This window comes from Sorex araneus, chromosome 5 (genome assembly GCF_027595985.1).
Source record: "Sorex araneus isolate mSorAra2 chromosome 5, mSorAra2.pri, whole genome shotgun sequence".
NCBI lineage: Eukaryota > Metazoa > Chordata > Mammalia > Eulipotyphla > Soricidae > Sorex > Sorex araneus.
The window spans coordinates 57,785,901-57,803,490 of record NC_073306.1 but is presented as its reverse complement, the minus strand read 5'-3'; the positions used below and the strand labels follow the sequence as shown (position 1 = coordinate 57,803,490).

The following is a 17,590-nucleotide window of genomic DNA, read 5'->3' as shown; positions in this document are numbered from 1 at the left end:
AACGAGGCAAACTTAATGTTATCAGATCTTTAAAATTGTGCTTATTAAGTGCACTGGAGAAAGCAACTAGCCACAGGATAGGCAGTAAAATTACCAAAAGTCATATTAATAGCAACCTTTTAGAGGAAGAATGATCCCTAGGGATTGTATTACTGAGAGCAATTACCACAACAGTGCAGTGAATAAACAAGCACCAAACCATAGTGACATTTCCCAACTACTGTTCACTCTTCACGTCCCTCCGCCAGCTTCTCCGATCCTTACATGGCCCTCTGAACTCACACAGCTTGCTCATCGATACGAGGGCATTTTGAATGGCCCTTGGCTGATTTCAACTGGTCCCAGCTGGAGGAGCCCTCCTGGGCCCTTCATCTCTCTTACCCAATGGCGTGCCAGCCTGCACATATTCTCATGGTTATAGCAAGGAAAGCAGGAATCAGGCAGAGCAAACAAACCCAATCAGAATTTTCAGATTCTCTGCCTGCATTATGTTTGCTAACCTCCGATTGCCCAAAGCAAGTCATAGGACTGAATTCACCATAAAGGGGCAGGGTCTGGTGGGCACTGCAAGATACAAAGTCAAAGGCGAGGTCAGAGAAAGGATGAAGTAATTGCTGAAGTATTACAATCACCCAGACACCGTCTAGTTCTGGATCTGCAGTCTTTTCTATAAGAAGCCTGAAAGTAAATATTTTGGATTTTGCAGAGTACTGTTCATACCTACACAGCTGTAAAGCAAAACCTGCCGTAAATGATATGTAAATGAGTAAGCATGATGGTCATCAACTGGTTTCAATAACACTTTATATAAAAACAGACAATGGACCTGATCAGACAGTGGACCTGACTGGTTCTGCAATAGTACTTTGTCAACACCTGGCCCAGCCCATTCTCCTCCTTTTTTTTTTTTTTTTTTTTTTTGCTTTTTGGGTCACACCCAGCGATGCTCAGGGGTTACTCCTGGCTTTGCACTCAGGAATCACTCCTGGCGGTGCTTGAGGGACCATATGGGATGCCCAGGATCGAACCCGGGTCGGCCTTGTGCAAGGCAAACGCCCTACCCGCTGTGCTATCGCTCCGGCCCCCACCATTCTCCTCCTTTTAACATAGGCAACAGAAATGTGTTTTACAGATACAGAAACTCAACGTGATTGTTTCAATGCACTATAGTTATGTTGATGGAAGAGTCAAGGCAAAAAGCTCAGGCCTTCTGAGTCTGCTCACTGCTTTTTCTCTTACACTCAAAAAAATCATGACTTAATTCTAGCTATCATTTGCCGACCACATGCTATGTGTTAAGGGCCATGCTGGGAGCTTTCCATGATCGCGTGTAATGCAGCTCTAAGAACTTCGCTACTATTGTTAACCCCTTTTTCTAAATGAATAAGTTACTAGAAAAAACTAGTACTGATAACCTATGTTCATCCAGAATATGTAAATGAGTAAGCATGATGGTCCTAACAGCTATACTACTTTCCTACTAAAAACTAGGCTAAGCATCATTTCTCTGGTTTTGAGAAAATGTTGTTGAAACTTTGGCCCCCCCCCATAGGTGGCAACTTGTCACTGTCACTGTCACTGTCATCCTGTTGCTCATCAGTTTGTTCGAGCGGGCACCAGTAACGTCTCTCATTGAGAGACTTATTGTTACTGTTTTTGGCATATCCAATATGCACGGGTAGCTTGTCAGGCTCTGGTGCACGGGCTCGATACTCTCGGTAGCTTGCCGGGCTCTCCGAGAGAGGAGAAGAATCGAACTCGGGTCAGCGTCGTGAAAGGCGAACACCCAACTGCTGTGCTATCTCTAGCAACTTGTAAAAAATAATAGTAATAAAAATAATAATAATGGAAATAACTTCTTCCCCATCAGCTTCAGTTTCTTTTCCTCTTATCTCAGATCAAGATCACCAGTTCTCAGGAAACTCAGCAGTCTCTAATGCAAACAAAGCTGCAGGAGCATCAGGCAGAAAAGGAGAAGTTGCATGAGGAAAGGCTACAGGAAGAGGAGAAGCTCAAGGCCAGAATCAAGCAACTGACGGATGAGAAAGAGGTATAACCGTTCCTGCCCTTCTCCCTGCTACTCGAAGCCACTCAAATAAATGGTTTTTCTGTGAGACACCGAAGGTGCTCATTTGGACAAATGTCAGAAACTCCTTGTGGGATGCCGCAGAACATATGGACCGTCTGGAACATCGTTCAGTGGGGTGAATGATGCTGGGCGGTACTGATGTGAAGCTTGAATTCCAATATGGAGAGCACGGACAACCTGATTTGGTTCATTGCATTTTTTCTGGAAACAAAACCGTATTTGTGTATATTTAATTTTACAAATATGAGTCATTATTGCAGGTCCAGGTTTGTGAATGACACACTGTTTCCAAGAGTGTAAGACTTCAGTTCTTATTGTGGTTACTATCATCATGATCACCATCATTATTTTTATTCCGGAATTGGACTTTCTTGGGGGCATGGCAGGAGGAGAGTAGCGTTGGACCCATTCAGTGGTGCTCAGGGCCTCCTGGCTCTGCCCCAGGGATCACTACTGGCAGTGATCACTACTCAGAGATCACTACTACTCCCTAGTTACCAAACTGGGGTTTGCTAAATTCAAGGCGAGCACCTTAGCCTCTGCACCATCTCTCAGTCTTTCTTATTATTGCAGGAAAAACAAAAGGCTACAATTCCTGCTGTCTTTTCTAGAAACTGAGCTACTTAGACACTTCCATGACAACCTTCCCAACTCCTGGGAGCCCTTGAATCACTGTGGATAGGAATGCTGTGAAATGCAAATTCCCACCACAGGTTAGGCAGGGCCTGTGATTCTGCATTTCTTTGTGTTTGCTTTTGCATTACACCAGGGGATGCCCAGGAACTACTCCCTGAGCTTGGGGGGAGGGGGGAATTGATCCCAATGTTGCTCAGTACCTGGGGACCATTCAGTACCAGGGCATGAACCCAGGTCCCCAATTACAAAATATGTGCTCAGCCTGTTAAATCATCTCTCCTGTATTTCTTTTATCATTTGTGTTTTGTTTGCTTGTTTGTTTTTCAATTTAGAACCAAATCAGGTTGTCTCATGTCCTGGGATTTGTAAGGGCCCCTGCCTGGGTCGTTTCCAACCTGCAACCATACCAAGTGGTGCTCAGGGCTGACTCCTGGCTCTGCCTCAGGGATCACTACTGGCAGGGCTCTGAGGGACCATAGGGGGTTCCAGGGAACGAACCCAGCTCCTCCACGTGTAAGGCAAACACGCTCCCCCACTGTACTTTCTCTCCAGCCCCGTCTCCTATATATTTCTAATGAGCTCCTGGCTGGCACTATTAGCATAGGTCCACAGACTACATTTTTAACAAGGTGTCTTAAAGATCTTCCCAGTGTTGCCTGGTAAGAACCGTTCAGACTCTTGTACAAACTACAAATTCGTGGGTCTACCCCAGATCCACTGAACCTCTCTGGAGGCCGGGAAACCACATTTAGTAGGTTGATTTGGTGTCCCGGCCCTAGAACTGGCCCTTCTTAATATCCAGGGACCTTCGATGAAATTGGCAACCTCTTCACCACCATCTGAGATCTGTGGTGCATGACTTTGGCCTTGTGGTTGTCATTTCAGAGGTCAGCCACACTAATGCCTCACACCTACCCTTTCAGCCCTGAGTACGGTTTTGTTTCCAGAAAATGCAATGAACCAAATCAGGTTGTCTCATGCCCTGGGATTTGTAAGGGCCCCTGCCTGGGTCGTTTCCAACCTGCAACCACAAGTGAGACCCACCGCAGAGTCTGACCCACTCAAGACAGAAGCTTTTTTTGTTTTGTTTTGCTTTTGTTTTTTGCATTTTGGGTCATACCTGGTGATGCACAGGGTTACTCCTGGCTCTGCACTCAGGAAGTACTCCTGGCCGTGCTCAGAGGACCATGTGGGATGCTGGGAATCGAACCTAGGTCGGCTGCGTGCAAGGCAAACGCCCTACCCGCTGTGCTATTGCTCCAGCCCCGACAGAAGCGTTTTGATCCCACTGAAGCCCTGCTCTTCCCCAGCCCCTCCTTTCTCCTCAGAGAGGGCTGAGCCCGCCAGTTCCTCCCAGCTTTCACCAGCCCCACTCACTTCCAGTTTGGTACAGCCTTCTCCATCACCTACCCAGGCCTCTTTCATTTCATCTCCCAGTGCTTGGCCTGGTTACCTCCAGAATCCTTGTTCCTCTTCCCTCTGCTTCGTGTTATCTTTCTCTGCCTCACTTCCCTCTGTGCGGCGGAAGTTTAAAAAGGAAGTGCCACAGCTCCCGCGTGCGTGGGTGGTTTCTCTCCGTGTGGGTGAGCAGGGTTGCAGCTCCAGCTTGTACATAGCTCTTGGTGCTCCAGCCAGGACCTCCCAGGCTCCCACTTACAGCAATGGCCCTGGCAGAAACAGTATTTCACGGTTTTTTTCCAAACCACCTTTTAAGCAGGACGCACCCCAGCACACACCACCTCCTACAGAATGGAGAAGTGACGTCAGGTGACTGCTCAGTGACACGGCCTCTATGTGTTAATGTCCCCCACAGGGGCTCATTCCCCAGATACTGACCCCTCTGAAAGTGCCATCCCAGACCTCAGTGCCTATTTAATTTATTTTTGGTTTGGAGACCACACCCAGTGGTGCCTGGAAGCCAGTCGTCCGCCCCCCAGTGTTTGGGGGATCCCTCCCAACAGTATTTATGGTGCTCCTGCGAAGTTTGCACTCGGCCCATTGACTTACCCCTCAGTGCCTATTTTAAAGGAAATGTCCCCATACCAAGTGATAGCATCACCCCACCCTTTCTAAACACTCGTGTATGTATTCACTTCCTAATTGGTCATTAATTCCGCTTCTTCTCATGAATACTGACTATGCACGAGGATTCTGTTTCAGTAAGAAATGCCAAAGACCTCTATCAAGCTAGCTTTATTAAAAATTATAAACTGTTTAAATGTCCCCGATTTGTATACATAATAATTGTTTAGATCAAGGGTCAGCAAACTCTTTTCATAAAGAGCCATATATAGTAATACTAGTATAAAGAAAGTCCTCCCTCGATGTTGAGAGAGAGCCTTGGAAATTACACTGTTAAGTGAAATCTGTCAGAATCAGCTTGATCTTAGGCTAATTGATTAAATAAGAGTTAAGTTCACGTGCCATGTTTCTGGTCTTTTCTGTCCAAAAAAAAACCAAAAACCCGGGGCTGGAGCGATAGCCCATTGGGTAGGGCATTTGCCTTGCACGCGGCAGACCCGGGTTCGATTCCCAGCATCCCATGTGGTCCCCTGAGCACCGCCAGGGGTAATTCTTGAGTGCAGAGCCAGGAGTGACCCCTGTGCATCGCCGGGTGTGACCCAAAAAAGAAAAAAAAAACAGACTTCTAAATAAAAACCAACAATGTTCCTAATATCAAACAACAGTTTGAATTCATTCATTCCTCCACTCATTCTCCAGGCGACTCACTCAGAGTCATGAGTGGCCAGAGTCTCTCCCAGTCGATGGGCACCTCCCTAAGTAGGATGTCCTGCCATCACTGGATACATAACACATACACACATACACACACACACACACACACACACACACACACACACATTCAGAAACTCGAAATGTGCAGTAGGTGCATATCTGTGGGATGTCGGGGGAACGTTGGTACCCTGCAAGACACATGGAAGTGGAAAGACATGCAAACTCCACACAAACTGTGCCCTCACCAGGAATTGTCTTCTTTCTCAACAACTTTATAATTATATTAAGTTCAGCAAAATGGCATTGTTAGGGGACTTTTTATGTATTTTATGTATTTTGTTCTGTTTTTGTTTTTGTTTTTTGTTTTTTTTGCTTTTTGGGTCACACCTGGCGATGCACAGGGGTCACTCCTGGCTCTGCACTCAGGAATTACCCCTGGCGGTGCTCAGGGGACCATATGGGATGCTGGGAATCAACCCAGGTCGGCCGCATGCAAGGCAAATACCCTACCCCACTGTGCTATCGCTCCCGCCCATGTGTTTTGCTTTGTAAGCCACTCTCTGCTCAACTGGTGATTGCTCAGTTCTGCTCTGGAGTGCGAGAGCCGCCGTATGCAACCCACACTGAGCATGGACGTACCCGGTCAAGCTTCCCTACAAAAACCAGACAGTGGGCCAGTTTCGACCCCTGGGCCAGAGTTTGCTTGCCCCTGGTTTAGAAAACAGGCTCAAGAGTCCAATGAACCAGGGTTTGATCTGCTTGTGTGATTCCTTAATCCCCCTAAACCTGCTTCTCTTCTTCGAAGTGGAGGTGGCAGAAGAAAGGGTTGGTTTTCATTCATGAACAGTTATCACATTTCTGGTTTATCATTCCAGCTTCTCCTCCCATACACCCGGTGCCATCAGTACCAGAGAAATGGAGGCCTCTATAGCTTCTGTGTAGCCCGAGGTCTTACAGCTGGGGAAGACCAGCCTGGGTCTCCAGTCTGTGCCCTTTGAGCCCAGCTCCCCTGCTCCCAGTCCCTCTGTTGTGCCGCCCACCATCTCCCCAGGGGGTCACTGTGGGTTGGCGGGGCGAGGGCCAGAGTCCACAGGCCCGCCTCGGGAACGGTGGACTGAACACGGCCGTTCACTTTCAGGCACTCACGGAGGACATTGCTCAGGAAAAAGCCAAAATGAATGAAGCCCTCGAGGAGGAACACAGGAAAGTCCAAGATCTCGAGAACCGCCTCATCCGCCAGAAGAAGGTACAAGGCGCAGAGGGCGCCTCGGCCTGAGCCCCAAACCAGGCCGCACAGCTCGGGAGGGGTCGGCCTGGGTCTCTCTCCAGGGCCTGCCTGACCCCCAGCTCCTGTGCTCTCAGCCCCGCCACCCTGCAACGCTCAGCCTCTGCTCGGGGTGGTTGCGAGGAGCCAAGAGTTAAGCCACTCTGCGCCTGGCCCTGGGCCCACTGTCCTGCCATGGCAACGGTGTGTTGAACAATGGCCGTTGACTTTCAGGCCTTGGAGGAGAGCATTGCTCAAGAGAAAACCAGAGCGCAGGAAGCGCTGGAGGAAGAACAGGCCAGAGTCCGAGACCTGGAGAGCCGCCTGGCCCAGCAGAAAGAGGTACGCGGTTCACTCCTGGAGACAGAGGCCGGCCAGCGACCAAAGTCAGTGCAAGCCTGAGATGGGGGCGGAGACGGGCGGGGCTTTCCTGGAGTGATTTGTCCTAGGGGAGGGCTCAGCCACGTCCAGAAGGAGCAAGGTGGGCCAGGGAGAGAGCCCTCGAGGGCGAGCCTGGGGAAGCCCCCAGAAGCACTGCAGACAGCATGAAGTTCAGTCACAGACAGGGAGGATGGGACCCAGCGGAACTGGTGTCTTCTGCATGGAGATGGTTGTCCCAAGCTTAGACGTGGAGGAATTAGCAGAGCCATGGGACTTCAGAGCGGTGGCAGTTCTCCCACCGGCTGAAATCATCCAACCATTGGCTCCACCAAAGAATCTTCTACAGGCTCAGCAGTCCTTCCCCGTGATCGTGTCCAGTTAACTCTGCCTCTTGCTGCCCGGGAGGTGTGGCAATCCCTGGCCTCAGGTCGGGGTCCTGCATAACTCACCTACTTCCACTTCCCCTGGCCTCTTCGGTGGTCGCAGCCCCTGCTGCTCTCCAGGCCTGGCACCCTCCCTGATGTCACGCTGTGTGCCTCTCGGCTCACCCCTCTGACCTGTGCTCCTCTCCGGAAGCCGCAGGCTGGCAGCTCACTGGCCAAAAGGGGCCTGTGGGCCTTATTATGTTCAGCCCAGTGGTAGCTTGTTTTGAGTTTGTAATGGGGCTGTGAAATTAGAAAAATGGGCAGAAGCCCCAGGTTTGGTCCCTGGCACCGCATGGTCCTCCAAGTATCACAGGTGCAGCCCTAAGCACCAAGCTGGGAGCATCCCTCAAGCACTGCCAGGGGGTATCCCCCTGCCACCAATACCACCACCCTGTTTGCAGCCAAGAATGCTGTAATTTTTCCCCCCAAAATATTCCCCTGTCCCAGGCTGGAGAGATGGCCCGGAGAGCCGAGCACATGCTGGACTCGGGGGAGGCCCTGCCCCATCCCCAGCCCTGCACGGTCCCCTGGACACCACTGGGAGTGATCCCCCAGCCAAGAGCCAGGGGTCACCCCCAAGCATGGCCAGGTGTGACCCCGAAACAACAACAGCAACATGCCAGTTTCCCTCTTCTCTTCAAGTCAGGAAAACCGGTTCTCGTTCCGTTTCCAAGAAACGAGCGGGGACTTGAACCCACAGGAGTCCAGCCTGGCTGCCACCTTCCTCCCCGTTCCCTGAAATGCAGGGAAATCCATGCGTGAGGTGCAGCCCGCTTCCTTCTGGGTCTCTGGGCCCCTGGAGAAATCTGAGTTTGAAATTCAACATCTGTTCTCCTCGGCAGTGAGCTTGGCCAGACCCGGACCCGGCCCTCTAGCCACATTGCCCGGGCCGCCCTCCCCCCCTCCCCTGTGGGAGGTGTGGCACTGCCCACTCTTATGCCCAAGAGAGCCTTGGGGAGGGCTGTTACCTCCGTGGCTGTTTCCTTTGTGAGCCCCCTCGGATCGCTGTCACGTGATGCTCTCCATGAGCTCTGCCATCCCGAGGGGGCCCCAGAGGTGAGGCGGGCAGAGAGGAAGGCTGACGCCACGGCCTGAGGAGAGCCACGTCCGGATCCTGACCAGGCTCTGTCCGCCCTGGCTGCAGCAGGTCACGCCACACCTGCCTCTGAAAGGCGCTGGTGAGGCTGGAGACGATGAAGAGCTTGGCCCAGAATTGCTCCCCAGCCAACGGTCACTATTAGCGCCATCGGTCTCTGCCCCTGACGAGCGCTCGGTGCTTCTCAATGCTCGCTCGATGCCATCCTCATGCCCCAGAGAAGAAACTGTACCCGCTCAGCCCTGAGGTGGACAGAAGGCGCTCTCTGCCTCCAGAGTCCCTGAGATTCCGCCCTGCGGGGAGGGGGATGTTTATGTGTTGGGGCTTCTCCGGAATTCCCCGGATAGCTGCGCCCTGCAGCCCTCTGTAAACAGTGTCAGGGACGCCTGGTGCCGAGTTCTTTCTCCAAGGGCAGGAGGAGATAAGAGGAGGATCTCACAAGGGGTTGGTGAGGTCAAAGGCTGCCAGGAGGTCAGAGATCAAAGCGCAGGGCAGGGGACGGCTCTTGGATTGAGGGTTGCAGGGTCATGGGGGGACCTGAGGAGAGAGATTTAAGGAGAACGGAACAGGGAACAGCGTAATTGCGGAGCAGAGCATGGCCGGGTCACCCCAGGACTCATAAAATGCCAGTTCGGCAGCCCTCTCTGGGTTTCCTGCCCTGCCGAAAGGGGGTGGGGCTGGGATCTGAGATCAAAGGCTCAGACACAAGGTTTGTGTGTGTGTGTGTGTGTGTGTGTGTAACCTTGAGTACTTCTTTGATTTTCTTTTCATCAGATCTTCCACCGCATTATCAGATAAGCCTTTTGTTGTTTTTTTCTTTTTTTTCTCCCTTTTCTTTTTCGGGCACACTGGGTTCAGAGCTGTGCGGGGAGGGCCGTGTCTCAGTGGGTGTAGAACCCAACCTTCCACAGATAGGGCTGTGCCCATCGCCCATCCTTCAGACTCTCTCTCTCTCTCTCTCTCTCTCTCTCACTCTGAAGTCAGTAGAGTCAGAGGTCACAGTGAGGTCACATGGAAGGGTCATTCGCATCACCAGCATGGGTGAGTCGGGGCACAGTGGCTGAGGGGCCAGGCCCTGTGCGAGAGGGGTGCTAGAACAGAGGGGACCAGCCCACCCCTCAGTGCCCCGTTCAGCCGCAGAGGAGCCGAGGGGAAAGCCTGTAGGTGGACATGGATCAGAGAGTGAAGCCAGCCCTGCAGGTTGGAAAGCGCTGAAGTCTCTTCCTCAGCCTGGGGGAAAGTAACTCCCCTGAAAACAGCCTCGTTCTCCCCCCTAACCCACGGCCACCACCACCACCACATTCTGCTCTCTGCTTCCTTTCTGGTAGAGGATTCCCCTGGTTGTTTTGCTTTGCTTCATTTACACCATTTTTCATGCCAAAGAAGCCCTGTGGTAGGTAACAGGCTATTTCTTTTGTGGGCTGGTGGGGATCTAACACAGATTGTAAGGGAAACCCTGTTCCAAGTTCCAGACACCTGACAGTTTAAAACACAACCCGCCGGCGCGTGCAGTGCCCTTCAGTAGTAGAGCCCCTAGGATTGACTTTTGTGATTTGGACAGAGCCAGTCAAGGTTTCCGAACTTCCTCCATACAAGGTGGACTAGGGCATCGGCTTCCCTCCCTCCTCCTTGTCTGAGCCTTCCCTCTCCCCAGAGAGCTCTCTCCAGGCCTTCTCGAAACCAGCCCAGGGCCCCCCTCTTGAAACCTGATTCTCCCGTAAGAGATTTATGTCAGTGATGGGAGAGTCCATCTTAGCCCAGAGCCTGCTGGCACCACCCCCTGGTCAGAGCTCAGGCTCCAGAATGCCACGGCCTGCTCCCCTCCTCTCGCCGAGGGCCTCGGCAGACAGGCTGCCTGCTCCCCCCTCCATGAACTCAAACCCAGGCCCCACCACGGCCCCAAAGCTAGACCCTTGGCCCTTGGGGACTCTCGGTGCCTCCTGTTTCTTCACTCCTTGTGTGGGGCCACGAACCGCACTTGTCCGAGTGACCGTGAGCACCAGCTGGGTGGGAAGTGCTGGCGGGCCCCGGGTGCCACACCAACCCCAGCGCTCAGCCGAGTGTCACTTCCTGTCTCTGTGTCACCAGCAGTGCCCCTAAGTGTGCGGCAGCCTAAAGCCCCGTGATCTGACTTTCAGGTTTTGGAGAGCAGCATGGCCTTTGAGAAAAGAAAAGCAAAGGAAGCCTTAGAGACAGAAAAGAGGAAAGTCCAAGATCTGGAGAACCACCTAACCCAGCAGAAGGAGGTATGGGGAGCAAACACACACACACACACACACACACACACACACACACACACACACACGTGGGCCATCACAGACAAAGCCCCTTTGGAAGAAAGCGCTGAAGGCGGAAGTGAGGCCAGACCTTTGTGCCTGAAGCAGAGTGCGGGGGGCAGTGGGGAGAGACCAGAGCAGGGCTTACATTTGAAGGAGCCTGGGTCACTTCGTACAACTCAACTGAGCATCCTGGGTCTCAGTTTGCCTGTGTATAGAATGGGGATGTAACAATTCCTGCCTCCTGGATTAAAAGAGCTCATGTAGAAAGTTCTAAATCTGTACCTAGAGCATAGAGGGCCCTCTGCCGAAGGATTCCCTGTTCCACTCCCCAGATGTGTGTGGGGGGGGGAGAAGGGGGGGAGACGGGGGCATACTCCAGGAGGGAAGCCCTGGGTTGGAGTCTCGACTGGTCCCTCAGCCAGCATCCTCCTCCTCGTGGTCATCAGAACCTATTTTGGGCGCTGGGGAGAGGGTTCAGAGGGATGGCGCACCTGCTGTGCAGAGTCGAGGCCGGGTCATCTCCTTCACCAGGTGGCCTCCTGAGCACCTCTGGGTGCGACCTTGGTGGCCTCAGCACCACCTGTCTGGGAGTATCAGACCCGCACAGCCTGTGGGGTGACCTCGGGGCTCAAGCTGTGCAAAGGGCAGTGGGGTGTCAGAGGAGGGCAGCAGGGGGCAGGGGGTGGCGGGGTGCCAGGACCCTAGGTCACGGCAGAAGGAAGGGGTCGTCACACCACTTTCCATACTAAGGAAAGTGTTTCCGAGGCGGCAGGAAACAGGCCCTCCCAGCTGTGTCCGCCCACCTCAGACCTCCAAGCCCACCCCCGGAGAGGATAGTCGGAGACCTGCGGGCATGAAGGGAACACACCGGCCCGAGCACTGTGCTGGTGGGACAGGGCCACCCGGATAGACGTGGAACCTCGTGGTGCGGGGAAGGGGAGGGTGTCTGGGCACCAGGTCCAGGCAGAGCTGGACGCCGGCCCCCCCGGGCCCGAGCCTCACCAGGGCAGCCCCATAGCCAGGGTGGTTGGGGGAGTGCAACGGGGTGGGTTGGAGGGAGGGGAGGCGGGGGAGGTCAGGCAGGTGAGCTGCTCCGCTCTGGGGACAGGGGGACAGAATGACACATGTTGACGACCCTCACAGAGCCTCCAGAGACAGAGCTGAGCATGCCGAGTGATTTCACTCCATCTCCCTCGCTGGCTCACACAGATTTCCCGAGCACCTGCTGTGTGCCGGGCCCTTCAGAGGCTGGGAATGGGGCCAGGGACCAGGCCCGGCCCTCCCAGAGCTTCCACTTCCACGGCAGGTGAAGGGGGCATACGAGCCTCGTCGGCCAAAGTGCAGCATCACTCTGGTGCCCGGGGCCATGGGGAACGGGGCCGAGGAGGAGAGGATGCCAAGGAAGCTGGAGGGCTTCTCCGAGGAGGTGATAGCTGTGTGAGGCGGGAGTCATCCAGGGTCTGCACCTGGGTCAGGCCTCCAAGATCAAGAGCAGGGACCAGGAGGCTGCTGCAGGCAGGGGCAGGAGGGATGCAATTAAAGCTGGAGAATGATGTGTGCATGAGAAGTATGATTAACCGTGTTGTGAACCCCAGTACCTCAGGGAGGGAGGGAGGGAGGGAGGGGGGGAGGGAGGGAGGGAGGGAAGGAGGGAGGAAGGGAGGGAGGAAGGAAGGAAGGAAGGAAGGAAGGAAGGAAGGAAGGAAGGAAGGAAGGAAGGAAGGAAGGAAGGAAGGAAGGAAGGAAGGAAGGAAGGAAGGAAGGGAAAGAAAGGAAGGAAGGGAAAGAAAGAAGAGAAAGAAAGAAAGAAAGAAAGAAAGAAAGAAAGAAAGAAAGAAAGAAAGAAAGAAAGAAAGAAAGAAAGAAAGAAAGAAGGAGGAAGAAAGGAGGAAGGAAGGAAGGAAGGAAGGAAGGAAGGAAGGAAGGAAGGAAGGAAGGAAGGAAGGAAGGAAGGAAGGAAGGAAGGAAGGAAGGAAGGAAGGAAGGGTTTAAAAATAAATAGGGGGCTGGAGTGATAGCACAGTGGGTAGGGCGTTTGCCTTGCACGCGGCCGACCCGGGTTCGATTCCCAGCATCCCATATGGTCTCCTGAGCACCGCCAAGGGTGATTCCTGAGTGTAAAGCCAGGAGTGACCCCTGTGCATCACCAGGTGTGACCCAAAAAGCAAAAAATAAATAAATAAATAAATAAATAAAAATAAAGAAATAAAGCTGGAGGAAGATAGGAGTCAAACTCAGGGTCCAGGGAAGAGGCAGGAGGCAGAGACTCTGATAGACAAAGCCAGGCCTGGTTCCAAAGATGCACCAAGCGTCGCCTCCAGTTCAAATCCCAGCTCTACTCTCACACGCTGTGTGACGCAGGCAAGCCCCCTTGCCCCCTCTGTGCCCTCCTCTGTAATGTGGGGGCGCAGTGACAGAACCCTGCTGGAAGGTGGTTGTGAGGAGTCATGGCCTCATTGTGAAGCACCGCCAGGCCAAGGGCAGGGTCCAGCGGGGGGCCATGGGGAGGAAGGGAGGGGCACAGGGGCTTTGGGCTGGGGAGGGGGTGGGGGAACTCGGGGGCATGGACAGTCAGCCAGATATCGTGGTGGTGGAATTGTGCCAAAACAACAAAGCAAGCATCAGAATCCAGGTAGGGCAGGGTGCTCTGACTTCCGGGAGGCGGGGCCCAGGCTGTGGACAGCGGCCACCCCCCCGCCCCCCACAGGTCCCTTGTCCACAAGGGCGGGGCCCTGTGCTGGCCAAAGTATGAAGAGCTCAGCAGGTCCAGCTTTGGAGAGTGCTCAGCGCCCTCCTCCTCATTTGCATGTGTGACGGTGTGACGTGCCAGCCACCGGCCCTAAAGGAAGGGAGATGGGCCTGCCCGGGGGATCCGGTGGGGTCAGGAGAGTCTTGGGAGGACGTGGCCATGGGGAAGCCCCTTCAGGGTGGTGACCCGGAGCCCGGAGCCCAGAGGGGTGAGGAAGCCTCAGAGCAGGGCCAGGGGTGGGGGGTGTCACAGCACTGGGCTACCACATTAGGAAGGTGGTCGCCGCACCAGGACACTTCTCTCAGCCCCTCCCCACCCGCACAGCCTCCCCGTGGCCACTGTCGCAGGACATTAATGGCCAAGGCAGAGGCCAGTGGAAAGCTGGGGTGAGCACAGGCCACACGGTCCCACCCCTCCCACACAGCCGAGTCTCGCTGCACGCCCCGCCCCCCCCCCCGGGCCACCGTCCCTGCCGCGTGCACAGATCTCCATGGTTTCTCTCCTAGACTGTGGGCGGGGGCATGACTGGGGGGACTTTCCCGCTTTGACTGTGGCCTGCGGTAGGCAAGGCTGGGCTCAGTCCCCTCCTCTCTCCCCTCCAACCAACAAGGAGACTGTTGAAGTCCCACACTGTCCCAAGCATCTGTTCTTTGAACCCAAACCTTTGTAGGCTGGAGACACGCCAACCCCCCACCCCAAACCCCAGTGTTGTTGGAAGTCACAGTAGCAGACCTGCTGAGACAGGAAGGATGGTCCCCCCCTCCCCTTCTCCCAGGCCCAGGTACTTTCCAAGGGCACCACCGGGTATCAACAGAACTGGATTAGTCAGGCCAGCGTCACCCTGCAGCTATCATTTCCTCAATCCCCACCTCAGGGGCGTGAGGAACCCCACCTCCCAGGCTCTTGCCTACCCTCCTCCCCTCCCACTCAGGAGTCTCACTTCGCACCGGGGGCCGCGGGGGGACTCCTGTCTCTTGAGCTTTCTCTCCCCAGCCCTGACTCACTGGCTCCCACGATTACCCACCCTGTCTTCTTCTTCCCTCTGCGTTGGCGCTCTTTCCCTCCTGCCCCCTGCCCTCACGCCGTGCATCCTTGCCTTCCAGATTGAGGAGAGCACCATCGCCTATGAAAAAAACAGAGCGATGGAGGCCGTCGAGAAGGAGAAGAAAAGGGTGCAGGATCTGGAGAACCGCTTAACCAAGCAGAGAGAGGTACGAGGGTCCGTGCAGAAAGGTGCCCGCAGCAGTGGGGTTCCAGGCTCAGGTCGGGAGCTCAGGCTCAAGTCTGGCCCCCTCCACTCTGGCTGTGGGACAGGGGCACCTTCCTTGGCTTCCTATTCCTGAAACACAGAAGAATGCCAACAAGGCTGATGGCTGACATACTCGACCTAGAACCTTCCCCGTGACTCTGGGCCTGCTGCCCATGTGGGCTGCTTTCATTCATTCATTCATTCATTTGTGGTTGCTCTTGCCAGCGGATGGCTGGGAAGTGGAAGGGACACTTTATGGCCACCCATCCTCTCTCTGGTGTACCCGAGCTTTGTGTGGGCTCGGCTGTCTGCGGGTAAAAGAGGACTCAGGATCTGGACACCTGAGTTTCTCAGCCCCTGCAGATGTCTGCAGCAGAACTTGTCGTCGTCGTCATCATACCCTTCCCAATCAGCCAGCATGTCTTGGGAGCGCAGGTGCCGTCGAAGGAAGTTGCCTCGCTCTGTAGCTGGACGCCTCCTGACTGCAGGATGGCCCTCGCTGCTCCTGGATCCCAGCATGACAAAACACAATAGTCCCTATCTTAAAGGCCCAGACCAAGGAGCACACAACCAGGAAATAGTGGGTTGCACAGAAACGGAGGAAAATACAGCTTCGAAGGATTTTCAAGACCCAGTGGGGGCCAAAAGATCTTTAAATCTAGCCACATCAATCTTCAGAAATGATTCTCAAACATCAGCATGCGGACGATCACGAGGAGACACTTAACCTTATAGGCTCATCTCCTAAGTCTGCCCCGTGCTCATTCACTGGGGGGTGCACTTGAGCATCTGCATTTTCATGGACAACTAAGTGACTAAGTGACGGGGGCACTTGGAGCGCATAGTAGGAAGGAAAGCAATGCCAGGAACGCACATCCGGATTAGTAGAGGCCAATCCCCCTCCCCCGCTCCCTTTTTGTGAAAGGGGCCCTGTCCTGCTAGATTGCACGTAGGACACGCTCAGCAAGCGGGGAAATGCGATGCCCGGCATAGACCTTGTGTCTGGGGCTGGTGCTCGGTGGGCAGACGGGGCACACAGGCACAGTGCCATGGGCGGAGACGGCCCAGAGACGCCCTGTGTTTGTGTAAAGCCCATCCGCCAGCGGACCGCCAGTGGCTCTTGTGAAATAAGTTAATGAAGGGTAAGGCTGGAACTCCGTGTGGAGTCTGTGCCTTGCATTGTGTGAGGCCTGGGGAAAAAAAAGACAGGAAAAGCAAAGAAAAAGTAAGGAAGAGGGGAGGGGAGCAGAGAAGAAAAACTTCAATCAGGAGTAGGAGGAAAGGAGAAATTATTTAAAATGTTAAGAGGATTGGTAAAATGAATGAAGAATAAGACTAAGGGGGAATGAAGGGGGACCAGAGCGATAGCACAGTAGGTAGGGCACTTGCCTTGCTCACAGCCAACCCAGGTTCAATCCCCGGTACCTGACATGGTCCCCCGATCACCACCAGGAGTAATTTCTGAGTGCAGAGTAACCCCTGGCCCCAAACCAACGCCCCCAAAAAGTCTAATGGGGAAACAAGTGGGCATTGTGAACTCCATGAATGGTCCCCAGTTTTCTGGCAGTTACAGTGAAAGGAGAGCCCAATTGCAGTTCCGTAGACCAAAGTGGACCAACTACTCTTGGAAACAGGACTGCTTGATTCTGGCTCCAGAGTCCTAAAGTGGAGGACTCCCTCCTCACCCACAGCCCTAGGGCAGACTCGCTCCTCACCCATAGCCCAAGGGCAGTGTGACATGAGACAGCAAGGTCTTGTGACAGTCCTCAAGGCAGTTTTCGTTTGGCGAGATCTGGGAAGTGTGGAGAAAAGACGTGAGCAGGCTGGTTGCTTATTTGAACGCAGTAGTACTTGTTTATGCAGAAGAGCCAGCAAAGGATTGATCTCATCCACTGTAGCACGTAGCACTGTCGTCCCCGTCCCATTGTTCATCAACTCGCTCGAGCTGGTACCAGTAACATCTCCATTGTGAGACTTGTTGTTACTGTTTTTGGCTTATTGAATACACCACAGGGAGTTGCCAGGCTCTGCTGTGCAGGCGGGATACTCTCAGCTTGCCGGGCTCTCTGAGAGGAACCGAGGAATCGGACCCAGATCAGCCACATGCAAGGCAAACGCCTACCCGCTGTTCTATCACTCCAGTCCATCTCGGGGCCGGAGCGATAGCACAGTGGGGAGAGCGTTTGCCTTTCATCTCATCCACAAAGGCAAAACAAAAATAGGCTTTATATATGAGACGGGAGAGAGAGGAGAAGGACAATAGCTCAGAACTGGACCAGAGCCATAGTACAGCAGGTAGATGCTTTCCCTGCATGCGACCAACCCAAGGTTTGTTCCCCAGCATCCCATATGGTCCACCAAGCCCCACCAAAGGTGATCCCTGAGCTCAGATCCTGGGGTTAAGCTCTGAACACCACCAGATGTGATCCCCAAAAAAGAAACAAAAAAAATCTAAGAAGAAAATAAGGTCAGACCTATGTCAGCAGTGAGTGAGCTGCCGGAGCGGAGATGGGAGGCAGCAGGTGACTCCCCGGGGCAGCCTCACTTCCACAGAGAAGCACCTCGGCCCCTGGAGTGCTGGGCCGCTCTGCGCCATGCCTTCCAGTGTCATCGCCAGCCTCTCCTTAGGCCAGAGCCACGCACTGTCCACAGTGGGCTTGTCAACAGTAACGCAAAGTGAAGAACC

The 17,590-nt window shown here is 53.9% G+C and overlaps 1 protein-coding gene across 1 annotated transcript in view; it reads left to right on the top strand.

Moving 5' to 3' along the window:
• Positions 1-17,590, top strand: part of FHAD1 (forkhead associated phosphopeptide binding domain 1) — a 131,213-nt gene that overhangs the window by 80,264 nt on the left and 33,359 nt on the right. The window contains exons 17-21 of the mRNA XM_055139446.1: positions 1,898-2,050; positions 6,600-6,707; positions 6,960-7,067; positions 10,766-10,873; positions 14,759-14,866. Coding sequence (XP_054995421.1) covers positions 1,898-2,050; positions 6,600-6,707; positions 6,960-7,067; positions 10,766-10,873; positions 14,759-14,866 — 585 coding nt within the window. The remainder of the gene's footprint in view (positions 1-1,897; positions 2,051-6,599; positions 6,708-6,959; positions 7,068-10,765; positions 10,874-14,758; positions 14,867-17,590) is intronic.